The sequence below is a fragment of the Melanostigma gelatinosum genome (genome assembly GCF_949748355.1).
Source record: "Melanostigma gelatinosum genome assembly, chromosome: 8".
Classification (NCBI taxonomy): Eukaryota; Metazoa; Chordata; class Actinopteri; order Perciformes; family Zoarcidae; genus Melanostigma; species Melanostigma gelatinosum.
This window is the reverse complement of record NC_136641.1, coordinates 23,156,415-23,171,250: the sequence shown is the minus strand read 5'-3', so window position 1 is coordinate 23,171,250 and position 14,836 is coordinate 23,156,415. Positions and strand designations below refer to the sequence as shown.

At 47.1% G+C, this 14,836-nt stretch overlaps 1 protein-coding gene across 1 annotated transcript in view; it reads left to right on the top strand.

The window, feature by feature from the left end:
- Nucleotides 1-14,836, top strand: part of LOC306781059 (nuclear receptor coactivator 3-like) — a 48,974-nt gene that overhangs the window by 22,457 nt on the left and 11,681 nt on the right. The window contains exons 2-6 of the mRNA XM_079273711.1: nt 4,107-4,207; nt 10,207-10,314; nt 10,872-11,032; nt 12,879-12,979; nt 13,088-13,262. Of these exons, the coding sequence (XP_079129837.1) occupies nt 10,226-10,314; nt 10,872-11,032; nt 12,879-12,979; nt 13,088-13,262 (526 nt within the window). The 5' untranslated portion in view covers nt 4,107-4,207; nt 10,207-10,225. The remainder of the gene's footprint in view (nt 1-4,106; nt 4,208-10,206; nt 10,315-10,871; nt 11,033-12,878; nt 12,980-13,087; nt 13,263-14,836) is intronic.

The following is a 14,836-nucleotide window of genomic DNA, read 5'->3' as shown; positions in this document are numbered from 1 at the left end:
TGGCTGGATGAGTTTTAGTTTTAGACCCGACTGGCCTATTTCTGCCCTGAGCCAGACGCTTTGCCTCTGCCTCGCTTCATCCTCCACCCCCTCTTACCCCTCGCTTCATCCTCCACCCCCTCTTACCCCTCTCTGAAGTTTGAAGCGGCCGGCTGTGTGCTATGATATCGGTAATTGGTCTTAAGATGGAAAGTTCACGCTCACTTTGTCACTGAACTGAGAAGCTATTTGTTTTCAATGAGTTAAAAAAAAGAAAAGAAATTAGAAGCGAGGCCAGTTAAGAACAATATAACATCAAAGTGCTATTTAACAGCAAAGAAAAGCGGGTTTGGGATGATGATGATGATGGAGACCGGCACTTTTTGTCCGAGTTGAAAAGCAGCTCTCCGTCTTGTACAACTTCATTTCAGACGGAGCCGGGGAGCGGAGAACGACTCCCCTCTTTGGTGCCCCCTCGTCTGAGGAGGAGAGCTTTGGACTCAGTTTTTTTTTTTATTCGCCTCTGTGGCCTGATTTGTTTAAGGGGAGGCGAGGTGCCAAGATGTGGCTTGGCTCCCATTTTGCGCCAGTGCTGGATTTGTTTGGAGGGGGGGGGGGGGGGGGGCAGAGTTTCCCAGAGTACACACACTGACACACAATGTACTTTTATGGGTTGTTCACTGTGCTATTCTGGCCAGCGGACACAATTTCTCTCATTCACAGTCATAACAGCAGACGGACACAAAACAAAAAAACGACTGAAGACGTCTCTTAAAGGCGTAGATCCTTTTGGCTGAACTTGAATTTTTTGTTTTTTAATGGCTGTGTTTAAGAATATGCAAATAACACTAATTTTAGCGAGCTGGTTTTTGATCCTGTTTGGCAAAAATATCCAGACACCAACGAATCTCTTACTGAATCACTTCTCTTCTGCTCTTTTAGTAGCAAAAGTCAAGCAACAGAGACCTACAATGGTTTTCTTTAGGTTTGAGTTATTTACAACTTTAGTTGATTGCAAATGGTGCACGCTGAACTCAATCACATTTGATAATGGGTTCGAAGGGATTTGGTTTCAGTAACAGGATTGAAAACTGGATTTAAAGTTCCGTATTTGGTTTTGGTTGCAGCAGCGTGCCGGCTGACAAAGCCTTTCTTCCCATCCAGTTCTGCACAATGTTTTATCTTCACCAATATTGGTTGTTCTTTTTGTTCGTATTTTAATGGTCTACGTGGGTCCTTTGCTCGAATTTAGCTGCAACACAATGTCACCTGGCAACTGTTTATCTTACAATCGCAGCACAGAAAGATAAAATGTGTTTTAAATCTTGTCTCATAGATTCATAAACCACCGTGCAGTGTTTTTGCCTCTGATAAAAGCCTGTGGTCATGAACTTGGAGTCCCTTGCCTTTAAATGCAGGGCTTTTTTTTGTTGTTGTTTGATCTGAACGCCCACTTATCCTCCTTCTGAAAGCATCCAGGTAGGATACTATTCTGTCGTAGGTATCGAGTCTTTGTGTCCGTTTGTCCAACACCTGGATCGCATAATTAAAAGTAATAACACCAGAGTTAGCTAGAAGCTAATTTGCATCTGTCGTCCCTGGGCAGGTAGACAAAATAATAAACGCTCAACATAAAACAACACGGTACATAAAAAGCGTGAGACAATAAATAGATTCAGCATGATGACTGCTATAAATACTGTACAAGGCAATCATTGACAGTGACACTTTTGTGCTGACTTTAGCCGTAGGCTGGTTTTAAACACTGCAAAGCTGCCAGAGTCCCGAATGTTTGTGGAACTCCATTTAAACCGAGAAAGCAGATTGACCAAAGTTTGTCTTTCTGAACTGCGGCAGCCAGCAGCCAGGATAGGACAGGCCTCCTCTAAGAGGAGAGGGTGCATGATTGTGAATCATTTTAACATTCGGCATACATCTGAAATAATAAGTTACAAGAAATCGAGGGAATTATGTATTTTCCAGGATATTACAGTGCTGGTGCTCCCGTGGCTTGTTATCATACAGCATGATTTTGCATTGGTTTTGGGTGAAGCGCAGACAAATTAAGCTGAATACCAATTATCAGCTTAAACAGGTCTGACAATCCCCAGTTTTAAGTGAGCAATAGAGGCCGAGTAAACATTGATTGATCATCTGCGAGTTCTGCAATATCGTTACATGGAAAGAGGAAGAAATCTCTCAAAAGTCACAACAAACTGAGCTTAAATCAGCTTCCCTGACCGTCTTTTTGTGCTTTTGTACCGCTTTGAAATGCAGAATTGTCGTTGAGATAAGATGTGAGCTCCTCTCTGCTGTTGATGATACACTGAGCAGTTCAAGTTCATGAAGTTAATGGCGCCGTATGAGCAGCCACAGTAAAATGTGAACCGTGGCTGAGTCTTTATTGCCTCCTGTTAGAGTGTGTTGCTTTAACAAGAGGAAGATATTTATTGTGTCGCTCGAGTGCATGCAGCGCACAAACATTCATACAGTAAAAGGTTGTTTAGTTCTCTGGCGTCGAGTAATTGAAGAGCACTACAGACGTGTGTTGAGAGGAGAGCGGACTGTCACCTTTCTCTATGGACTCAACATCTGCGTCTTCAGCTCATTCACACTGCTGTTATTTTCAAGGCTGTACGCCGATATTAGCGACACCACATGCCGTTAACTGCTCCTTTATCCACTCTGGTTTTCACGCATGTGTCACAGTGAGCACAAAGAGCCGTAATGATCGCAACGAAGGCTCTCTTGTTCCAGCTCGTGCGTGAAGAGGAGAACTATTTTTTGTTTTTTGTTTTAATATCTTCAACTTTTGCCTAAAAAAAATGGAGCCACTTGCTTTTTGTCGCAGCTGAGCTATAAATCCCACTTAAGCAGTCAGTGTCTGGCTCTATTTTTCTCCCCTTTCAATTAATAGGAAACACATTGGTAGAAGGAGGCTCTTTGTTGGTGTGTGAGAGTCCATACATCACCTAAACTAGAGCACCCACCCCTCCTCCTCCTCCTCCTCCTCCTCCTCCTCCTCCTCCTCCTAACACACACACACGCACACACAGCGACAGCCCCCATCTGCTCCCAATCATGGGTGCAGCCAGCGGTCAGGTCGCTGACGGTGAATGCCGCACTAACACACACACACAGACACACACATGTAAACATACACAACATAGGCACACTGGGCATGAGGTCACACACACATGCTCATGTAGGTGTGTCCTTATATTTGGTTGTAAACGTGGGCTTTCACACACATCCTGGTAACAAAAAGGAAAGTAACCTACAGTTTATCTCCATCTCACACACACACACACACACAGTGACAGATGAACATGAGACATCCTGGCGGCGAGCTTCACTGATGACAGGGTGTCATGGAAACGCCCAGCGTTCTCCATGGTTACGCACTCTTTACCCCCACGGGATACACTCTGATGATTGTTCAGACAGAACACTTGAGCTACTACAACAACTCAGCGTGGATAACGCGCACACACACACACACACTGTTTATTATCAGGATCTAAATGGACACAAATTAGCCTATTATGTGCTTCTGGGATTAGAGCGGTGATTTAGCCAAATGGTCTGTTTTCGTAATCTTGCTCGGAGTCCACAAAGCATGAGAGATATCTGCAAACAGAGGCCTGACGTTTACATCCAATGGTATCGATCAGGAGTGCTCATTCAGTGGAGCAGCACTTTCTTTTACCTTTTGCAGTCAGAGTGACCGGCTGAATTGTGGATCACATGCTGTCGCCACTTTCAGGTTTCAACGGTTTGGCTTCCTGTAAAACTTGTGTCTCAACATCCCTTTTTCGCGTACGTGTGTGTGTGTGTGTGTGTGTATGCATATGTGTGTGTGTGTGTGCGGTTGTTCTGGCTGTGGGAGAGGTCTGTGTGTTAATGCAAATGCACGGGAGTGTTTTCTCCGCAATGAAGACAAAAGCACACAGCAAAGTCACGGCCCCCTTCACAGTTCCTCCTGCTCATTAAGCTGCTAATGCAGCTTCCTGTGCTTGTGTCTTCAGGCCGCCGATTAATAATGCTGCTTGTTGTTCATTAATATCTCTATAATGAACATGCACCGTTGAGCTTAAACTTTTCTTTTTTTGTTCTTCTCTCTCCAGACTCCATTGACCAGCTCACATAGGACTATAGAACCCCCCCCCCCGCCGCGCGAGAGGCGAGAGGGGATCTGATCGTCCATCATCCCGGGCGCCGTCACAAGGTGGGCTAACATCCCATATATGGTTGGCATGGTAACGGCCTGCTGGGTTTAGGTTGAGCAGTTTCGCCGGTTTCTTGTTGTTGCCACATTCTTGCAACATCCTCCTGACCTGAACGTGGAGAACGCTTTGTGTTCTCTGAAGCAAATGGAGGTGTTCTTGTGTTTTTGAGGTTTGGATTTTGGAAGGTGGAACAGTTTTTGGGGAACGAGGCGGTAAAGGTGGTGGTAGCAAGAGGGAAAACAAAGAGGGTTGAGCGGGTGATTTTCAGGCAGATGAGAAAATGAAGAGTGGGAAGACAGCAGGGAGACAGGAGGAGAAATCAAATTATTCTTTGTGCTCTACCTGCCACAGAGGCTGAAAGAGAGCATTACTCTTTTACCCCTGTCTGCAGGTGACAACAACGTTCGCACACACACACAGACACACACACACACACACACACACACACACACACACACTCACACTCAAATGTGCCCAGACTTAACCAAACCACACTCTGCTCTTTCGATCACGTGCAGTCTCACACATGCTTTTGAAGGCACGCTGTGGAGGAGGTTCTGAGAATAGAAAGTCAAAGGTAGAGAGGCCCGTACGCATTTAGCATTTTGGGGGAAAATAGCCAATCACAGAACTTTAAGAATTCAGTTGCAACTGACGACGACTCTCTTTGTAGAAACCTGATGATACATTCAGCATCAACCATGCCAAAGTCGCTCACAAACAAAGTGTGATTCACTGATGGCCATATTGACATAAAGAACTGGGATTACCGTATCTAGAAGTGTAAATGCCATAATGCTTTTTTACATTCTGTATTTGTGGTACTTTCCCTGTTCTATTTATCTTTGACAAACACGTTGCAGTTGCTTCCTCGATGAAGTGTAAGAGTCATTCAGAGGCGATGACGATAAAGCTCTCTTGAATCTTGAATGTTGAGGAACATTATCGACAGGAGAAGAAATCACTGAAATGGGAATTTCCAGAAGGGAACAAACCTCCTAAAATGTTCTGTACTGGGTTAGAACAACTTGAATCGACAGAATGAGATCAGGCGTTTCTCCTTTGTCCTTCACAAAGCAGTCACGACGGTCTCTGCTTTAGAGCGCTCTCAGCGGAGCAGCTCCTGTCATGTCACCGGTGTGAGTTGCTAAGGCCAGACCAGGGCCGTGTGCCTCTGTTTTGTCAACAGAGATTAAGAAACGGCGGCTGGCAGGCAGGCAGGTAGGCGGGGGGAGGCGACCGCGGGGCTATTTGCATCGCCTAAGCCTGCCCCGCTAACTCTGTCACCCCCCCCCCCCCCCCCAAAAAAACAGAAAGAATGGAGACGCTATTCAAACACACACACACAGGAAGTTTCATGGCAGCCAGCGCCACAGTTCAGCCTCCTCTGTGTTTGAGAGACGGTGAATGAACGTTTGTTTTACGAACGGAGACAACCATTTCTCAGCTTTTCAGTAGATTTGACAAAACTGTTCGTGTTGTAACCTCCGAGCTCTCGTGCTCAACAACCTCCGAGCTCTCGTGCTCAACAAAACGTAAGAGTTTAAATGAAAGCCGAAGTGAAGCTCTTGGATGTTTCTGATGATGCTTAGCTGGTACACAGACACAGGTTTACATCTGTCTCAGTACAACACCGATTTAAAGACGAGTCGACAGTGCTCTTTGCTAATTTTCCCTGTGCACACGTCGTCTGCTCTCAGTAAGTCTTTCCGACGCGTTCTTGTTTGTGGCGTCGGGCTTCTTTTTTTTTTTTTTCTGCTGTGACTCACTCTGTCGTGGGAAGTCTGCCGTCTCTCCACTTTGTCTTCCGAAACCTTTCTGTCTTCTCTTTGCTTTCAGATTTTTAAGATGCTGTTCATGCATTTATATTCTGCTCCCCTAGAGTCCATGACTTTAACTCACCAGTGTTATGAAGTGTTGTTAAGTATGCAAAAGAAAAATCACACACGTTCACAGAGTGGAAAAAGTACCGTTCTTATAGAATTATTTGTACTTTTATCAAACCAACATCTCTCTTCTAATAGAGCCCTGGCCAAGACAGCAGCAATAGAGTGTTCCAGATAACAATTAAAACACATAACATGTGAAAATACACGTAAAACAAACACTATTTTCAACAATGTGTTTACGACACAAACACAGAATCGTATGCTTTGGAAAGCAGACAGGAGGAAACCGATCCAGCAAAGGAAGCAATTACAAACTCATGTTGAATTTGCCTCCAGACGCTTCACTAACATATAAAGTTGTCGGGTAAACTCGCAGCTCTCTGCAGAAACTTCCTCCCAACAACTAAAAACTTTTCAAATTATAGAAAACAAACGTGATCTGATTGATGGGAACTGAATCATGAAATCCATGGAATGAACGGTTAATATTGAATGTTTATTCAACACACTTGTTCAGGGTTATTGTTAGAAACAATGAAATCTCTTTGCAAACTTCATTTTCTTTCTCTGCGCTAAATTTTTTTGTGATATTTTCCAAAAAATAAATGAAACAAAAAAAGAAATACTAGAGGTTAAAAATGTCACATGTGTGTCATTTATAAAAGACAAACATAGCGACTGCATGGAGGAACATAATAATATCCAGCAAAATGCTTTACATACAACATAAGAACAAATGAAGCCACGAGGAACATTTATGGAAAAGACGTCTTCAGATGACTAAAATCTGTGACTTCAACAGATAGACGGCCAACAATGTTACGTTTTCCATGTCTGAAAAGGAATTTAGATAAACATTTATATTTCCTGTATGAAGGAGGAAACCTTGGCCTGATTGTGGGGATAGAGGAAGGTTAGGGGGTCATCAAGCAATCCTCTGGGGACCATGAATATCTCGTGTGTCACAGACATGTGGCCTTAAGTGTTCAAGCTCCCTTGTCAAGGAAACAAAGTGTTGATTAAGGCTGAGATTTGTTTGTCCCGAAGCCTGTGAGCTCAACTGGGATTGGGTTGCATGCTTTCTAGTTTATGAGGTGAACTGCTTCCTCTGGTTTTCCCCATAACGCCATAAAGTCGGTGCTTCCTGGTGAGCAGTGCTCCCACCGGGCTCCAGGCTCCAGGGTCACTGGCAGACTGCTGTCCTGTAGCAGACCTGAAGAGTTCAGCTTCGCCCCAGGTGATGCCACAGCGCCGTTGACCCTCGCGATGCTCCCTTCACACCGGTCTAATGACCCGGAGAATATGAGGGTCAGCAGAAGACCCCTTGAAATCGCTCGGGTCTAGAACCGGGTCAAAGTTAGTGTGAAAGATCCACAGCTGTTTACCTGCATGGGTGCACTCACCTGTGCATGTCAGCAGCAGAACAGAAGAATCTCCCATGATGCCTCAGTCTGCTGGGAGCTAACTTCTCTGTCCTTTTTTTATTTTTTTGTGTGTGTGTGTCTCCGGCCGAACCACAACAAGCAGCTGCTCCTTAATAAGCACTCTGATTAACAGCTTCCCACCATTACCGTTGACTCTGATTAATGCCTGTGAGTCATCTTCAACCATATGATTTCGTCCAAAGACTTATTGAAGGTGCAGCTGATCAGGAGCCTGTGATGTGTTTGTTTCTGCCTTGGCTGAATGATCATGAATGGTGCCGTAACCATCTGCTATAAATGGCCAATTCCTTTTATCCATTTGTGTTTAAACACAAAGAGTAAAGGTGTTTGCTTTTTTCGTGAAATAATTTTTCTCCTCTGTCAGCGTCTGTGGATTTCCCTCCTGTTTTACGTCATTTTACATCTTTTCAACAACTTTTCCACCTCAAACGAGGCTTTTTAAACTTCCGAAGTTTCTATTCAACTGTTTTTAATGCTACAATTCAAACCCAGGTGCAGAGAAACTACGTTCTACTTTTTCTCACATCTATCACACGTCAGTCTTTCTCCCTTGAATAGCCATCTTCACGCCCATCTCCCCTCTCCTTCTTGCTGCCCTCCATACTGCCGTCACCCTCTCCCGTTTCCCTCCTTAATGCCTCTCATTCCCACTGCCCCCTGCTGCTATATTGTGCCCACCGCAGCCTCGCTGCCTCTCTGCCACCAGGCCCCACGCTGCCTGTGGCGTGTAATTGACTTTCTCCCTGCACTGGAAAAGCGGGCGGCCCGCGCCAGGCTGGAGGTGACCCATTTCCCTGGGGCATTCAGCAGCCTCCCAATCAACCATTCTCTGGGGCCGCCTCATTCACTCCGCAATTAGAGCAACTCCCCCTTTGAGAACTCCATCAATAGGCTGCCAGGCGGGCGGGCTGAAGGAGCAAAGACGGAGTTTCACTCAAACACTTTGGCTCTTCGAGTTCTGAACCCCTCGACTTTGTACCCCCCCCTGCTTTTTACGCGTCTCCCTCGTGGTTGGTTTCATCACACAGCAGCAAGCGGAGGCAGGTAGACAGGAGGATAGGCGGGAAGAGAAGCAGGTAGGCAAGCAGACAATGGCAACAAGACAGTCAGATGGGTGGGACTCAAGGGAGAGATTAAAAGAGACATTTGAAAGAAACGCAAAGCGGGAGGGATTGAGCGAGAGGATCGGCGTGTGTTTAGAGCATCTCTCGCTTTCAGAAGCAAGTATTCCCCGTTGTTGTCTTGCAAGGGAATACACTTGTGTATCACTTGGTCTTGAAGACATGCATGAAAGCAAGCCCTCACATTGATTCTGTCTCAATGAGAAGGTGTGTTCGCTGCCTGTTTGAGCCGGATATATCGTCTTCTTCGCACCACTGAAGATTTAAAACTGAACGCAATCAGACGTTTTTTGGCGAGCGGCTCTGATCCCACAAGAAGGAACAGGCGACGATGGCGCGCGGTGATTAAATAACAGGCCGGCTTCTCTCCCCTGCCGTTGGCCTGATTTACTACGCAGGCGAGGCGTGCTCTGGTCAGAGGATAACCATGTAATCAATGGAATGAAAAAAGCTGCTCATGGCTGTGAAGGTTAAGAGGGGCACTGGAAGCTTTCAGCCCACTCTGTGCATCACACAGGCATGCAAAACACACACCAGACAGTCTGAATGTTACATCTCCTCCTCTGATTCCTCCCCCCTCTCACCTGTTCCCCCTTCCCTCCCGACATGCCTTTATCTCTCTTTCTCTCAGCTCGCTCCCTCTGCCTCCGCCTCTTTTCGCTCTGATTCCCCCCCCCCCCCCAATTTCTTTCTTCCTCTGCATTTACTCTGTATATCCTCTGTCTCACACTATTTGTTCTCGCCCTCTCTCCCCTTCATTTACTTTCCTCTCTTCCCTCCCTTCCTCTCTTCCCTCCCACCTACCTTTCCCCAGTGTCAGCTGCTGTCACTGTGGAAAAGAAAGTGACCAATCAGAGCTCACTTCACAGCACCAGCTTCCCCCCCCCCTCCCTTATTTCTTCCGTTCCTTCCCTTCTCTCCTCCTCCTCCTCCTTTTATGCCATCGGCCTCTCTTCCCTACAACCTTTATCAGATCACTTCCTGGAGATGAAATGCGATGCATTATGGGAGACAGACGGCTGTCTAACGGGGTTAGTTGTGCAGCGTGGCTTATCATCAGAGACACTGTTAATCCTGTGTGTGTGTGTGTGTGTGTGTGTGGATGCACGCACCATATGAGCTGATTAACTCATACATGCACAGGCCCACACACAAACAAACACAACCTCACATGCTTACTCTCTCTCTTTTTTTTCTGAGGAGGAGGAGGAGGAGGAGGAGGAGGAGGAGGAGGAGGAGGAGGAGGAGGAGGGGGAGGAGGCAGACCAGACATGTTTATGTTCGTCAGTCTCTGCCAGGAGAATACGATTTGCATGATATAAGCATATTTTACTCTGCTGTGTTCTGTTTTGCACTGTATCCACTTTACGAGCTGCCTCTGTATCGGTTATTTTTGCTGAGTTGAAAAGGATGATTCCCATGTCTTCACAATTACGTGTATAATAAGAGCTAAAGGGCTAAACGGGACTATATAATCCCTCCTCTGCCTGTATTAAAGCCTTATTCACACCTGTGTACGTGCGTTTGTGCTCCGTCCTCCCAGGTGCTGATATGTGTACGCGATGAGCGGATTGGGGGAGAAGTCCATGGAGCCTCTGAGCTCAGAAAACCGGAAACGCAAGCTCTCCACTTGTGACACGCCTGGTCTGGGGTAAGTGTGTCTGATCTGCACAAGAGAGGAGAAACGGCAGAGAGTGGGCTACTGGGTCAGTGGCTTCTTGAGGCCGGGCCGTGTGCTGCGATGAGTCAGAACCTAAATGTGTGGAAAAATATGAGAAGATTATGAAAGTATTTTCGGACTAAATACATTTTTTTTAATTCCTTTTTTTTTTTACTTCATTTGACTCTAATTTTATGTCTCATTGAGTTTAAAATCGTGTCTCTCTAAGAAGGTAAGGATATGACAGCAACGCAAACTGACTCTCCAAACCACAAGTTCATTTCAGGATTGAAACTCAAACGGAACATAAAAATGGCAGAGAGAACTCTCATACTATGCAAAATAACATCTGCATCTAAACAATGTACAGTAGTAAAAATGAAGTGACACATTTTGTATAATATTTCATGACAAAAACAGAATGCCTGTTGTGTTTGGGTCGGGCTCGGTTACTTCTCTCTCGGACAGAAATATGCGGCCCGAGCCGAACTCTAGTTGCTGAAGTAGCGTCAGCTCAGCCTTAAATCTTTGCACGTTGCCCTCTGCAGGTGTGAGAGGAAGCGACGGGAGCAGGAGAGCAAATACATCGAGGAGCTGGCGGAGCTGATCTCCGCCAACCTCGGCGACATCGACAGCTTCAACGTCAAACCCGACAAATGTGCCATCCTCAAAGAGACGGTGCGGCAGATCCGCCAGATCAAAGAGCAGGGTGAGTGGACACAGTGGCCTGAAAACCCCAACCGGGACAGGGGGCACCGCAAGTCACATGGACTGTTGAAAAGAGTGTGTGTAGGAAACATTGGTAGAGGTGATGAGGAAGAAGAGACAGCTGGACACACACACACACACACACACACACATGTGCCTCCTCAGAGCCCAGGTGCAAGGACGAGTCAGTCATTCATCTCCCACAAATTTCACAGCTTCAACTGTTTATGTTTGGGAGGAAACATTGGCAATGCTTTGTGAACCTGTCATTTGCTTGTGTGTGTCTGTTGGGCATGCACAGCTGTGTGCTGCCCTCGCCAGGGGCTGTTTAATTGGGTGTTTGCAGGTAATCACATGCCCATCCATTCTGCTGAACTGCCAAATTATTAGTTCTGTTACAGCTGCCATTGTCATACTTCTGTCTACATTATGCAGCGGTCATTTCCACAGCGAGCGATTCTTTTTTTAAAAAACACGTCCAGGCTGAGATTCTGACTTTAACACGCGCTGTCAGAGCAGAATGGACATCTTTTTACATTTACGCGTGTGTCGGTATACGGGTTTTTCTTTCCGCTCAAGGTGAATTTCACGAGATCAGGGGTGAATTTTGCTCGCGCGTCTCGGCTCGGCTCAGTCGGCGTCTGCCACCTCGACAGGAAGGGGAAGAGGCTACAGCTGCCCCCGACTGGCTGCTGACAGGTTGCCATAGTTACAGGAAGTGAAGACAGAAATGACACGGCCGTTTAGACACGTCTCTCGCTCGCTACCTGTTCCTCTTCTCCTCTTTTCACTTTCAGTTGCTCTTTCTGCCAGTCTTCATATTCGCGCTTTTTCTCCCCTCAATCATTGCTGTTTTTCATCTCACTTGGATTTAATGTACTGTGACACACACACACACTCTCTCATCTGTATTGCAGCACAATGAGTTGCAGCATCTTCAGGTTTGCTCCCAGCATCTTAAGATATTGAGTGAGCTGATGGGAGTGCAGCCTCTCTCTGTTTATGTCTCATTCTATTTCCTCTGCCTCTTTCTCTCGGTCCGTCTCCACTTCGCTTCACAGTGCCTGGATGTTGGCAGCAATGGCTGGCTTTCCCTTTCTTTTCTTTGTGTGGGTATCTGTGCCCCTTGGGAGCTAATCAGATAGAATGATTCCTGTAGCCGAGCAGAGCCCCCGCCTCATTCTCAGACCAAGCCCCGCATTAATACAACAAACCCAAACGCCAGCCGTTTCCCGTTGGCGTCGTCTCCGTCCACATCCCTCTGGTTCAGCTCCGGTCCTTCCTGTCTCTCTCTCTTTCTCTCTCTGTCTTTCTTTCCCTCGCTCAGCCTCAGCCCCTCCATTAATTCAGGTGCCTCAGCTCCTGCCCCTGCACCATTACAGCTTCCAGAGCCTCTCTAGCTCTCTCCCGCTCTCTCTCTCTTTCTCTCTCTCTCTCTCTCTTTCTCTCTCTCAGCCCCAGCCTACCAGACAGTCCCTCAGAGTCTGACACTGAATATAAAGCAAGAGGACGGCTGCTACCTGCTCCACATGCACCCAGCCCTCTACTCCTCCTGACGGGCTCCTCAGAGAAGCCTTCCTCCGTCTGTCTCCCTCCTCACCTGTAGTTTTAAATTAAGAAATATATATATATTTAAGTGAAGATTGAGAAACACTGCCCCCTGCTGGCGCAGCTGGAGTAGTGAATGACTGTCTGTTTCCTCCAGTTCCAGGTATCGTTGCTCTCTCCTTGTGTTTCTCCTTTGCTCTTTTTGTTTTTTGCTTCTTTGTAGGCAGCTGGGCTTGAAATGGCTGGTGTGTTTTTTTTAGTTTTTTTTGGCTCATCCCCCTCCCTTTCTTCTCCTGCAGGGAAAGCTTCATCCAACGACGACGACGTCCAGAAGTCGGACGTGTCCTCGACAGGTCAGGGGGTCATCGACAAGGACCACCTGGGGCCGCTCCTCCTGCAGGTGAGTGCAGCGATCCACCCCGGGCGATGTGGTGAAAAAAATAGTCTGAACTGAAGGTTTTGATCAGCCAGCTGTGCGGGTGGTGACTTCCTGTCGCTGTGCTCTCAGGCTCTAGACGGCTTCCTGTTTGTGGTGAACCGGGAGGGCAGCATCGTCTTTGTGTCGGACAACGTGACGCAGTACCTGCAGTACAAACAGGAGGAGCTCATCAATACCAGCGTGTACAATATTCTCCATGAGGACGACCGGGAGGAGTTCCACAAGAACCTGCCCAAGACCAACAGTGAGAGAGACGCACACACACACACACACTCACAGGGAAGCTGCACATCTGCTCAGAAGTAAACCCTGCTTGACATCTTCCACAGGGCCGAGGTATAAAACGAACTCTTCAGAGGTTGCAACAACTCTGCGCTCACGCGTCAACGTAAACTCACTCGAGTTATTTATTCACGCTCCTCCGTTCTGAACTCCTCCTCTCGTTATTACGGAGGAGCTCCTGGGAAGTGCATGAGAGCTTTTCCGAAACACACACACACACTCGCACACACACCTGACAAAACCCACATGTGCACGGCAGCACCCACCCACTCTGCGCTAAGCAGGCAGAGCGTAGCGCAGCTGTCAGTCACACTCAGTGGTCCAGACAGTGTAAAACAGGCCTGAGCTCCATTCAGATCCCATGGCAGCCATCTGGAAACTACTTACTGCTGAATAATGCACCTCTACTCTTTCCTCAATGCAATTCCTGTTTGCCCGTGCCCGTGTGTTATTGTGTATATTTACATGCCTATGTCAGCAATTGGATTGCATTTTTAAAAAGGTGCTGCCCGTGTGTGTTTAAGCCCATGAGTATGTGCACAGAGCACTATTTATTAAGCTGATTAATTATGGATTTGTGTGCTCGACTGAACCTGCTACTCGATTAACTCCCCAGTAATGTTCCGAAGCAGTGTGGGCTCGCTTATTCCTCATTCATTCGCTCTCTTTATTTTTTTAACACTCGTCTTTATCCACTTTTCCTCCGAGCGGCACCCCTTTGCCTCGCGCAACTCACTCTTTCAGCCTCATTCATTCTTCATGCGGCCGCCTACGAAGACGAATATTGTGCTCGTCTGTTTCTCCACCTGCTTCCCTCTCTGCTCTGCCGCCCCTCATTGTGTCTCGCTCTGCTGCTCTGGCCCTTCATTATCTTTTTTTCGGGCCCATGAATGAAATACGCACTCGCTGCACATTCCTACGGGATGACCGCTGACCACGCCAGCTACAGTTAAACACACACACACACACACACACTAACAAAAACAAACACCCAATCGTGCACAGCGTGGAGTGAGCCTTTGTTTTGGGTTGTGTGTTTTTTGACCCCTCTGTCTTGTCTCGCTGTTGACTAATTGTGTCTGATGGGAGATGTCGGCCCCAGCGACTGTACTGCTTTTCCTCCGTCCTAAGGCCTCGTTAAATCATCTCTCACTATCAGTTAACCCCCCCCCCCCCCCCCCCCACCAAACCGTCTCGCTGTCCTGGGTTTTCTCTTGTAACCTCCCTGCACCTGCCAGACAGAAACCTCCGGCCAACTCAAGGCCCCTGATAAGGCTTTACGTAGACCTTGGAGGACAGTTGGATGTCTCTCTGAAGTTTGCCTCCCCTTTCTCTCTCTCTTCCTCCCTTTCCCCTGTGAAGGTGACCCCGTGTGTGTGTGTGTGTCTGTGTGTGTGTGTGTGTGTGTGTGCCGTGATGAGAAGTCAGGGCCTAAATGAGGATAGATGGCTGAGTGTCCCTGGCCTCTGCCCAGACTGAGAGAGAGAGCTATTGGAAATCGACACCTTGGCTACATTAATCCCATGGTCCATTTAG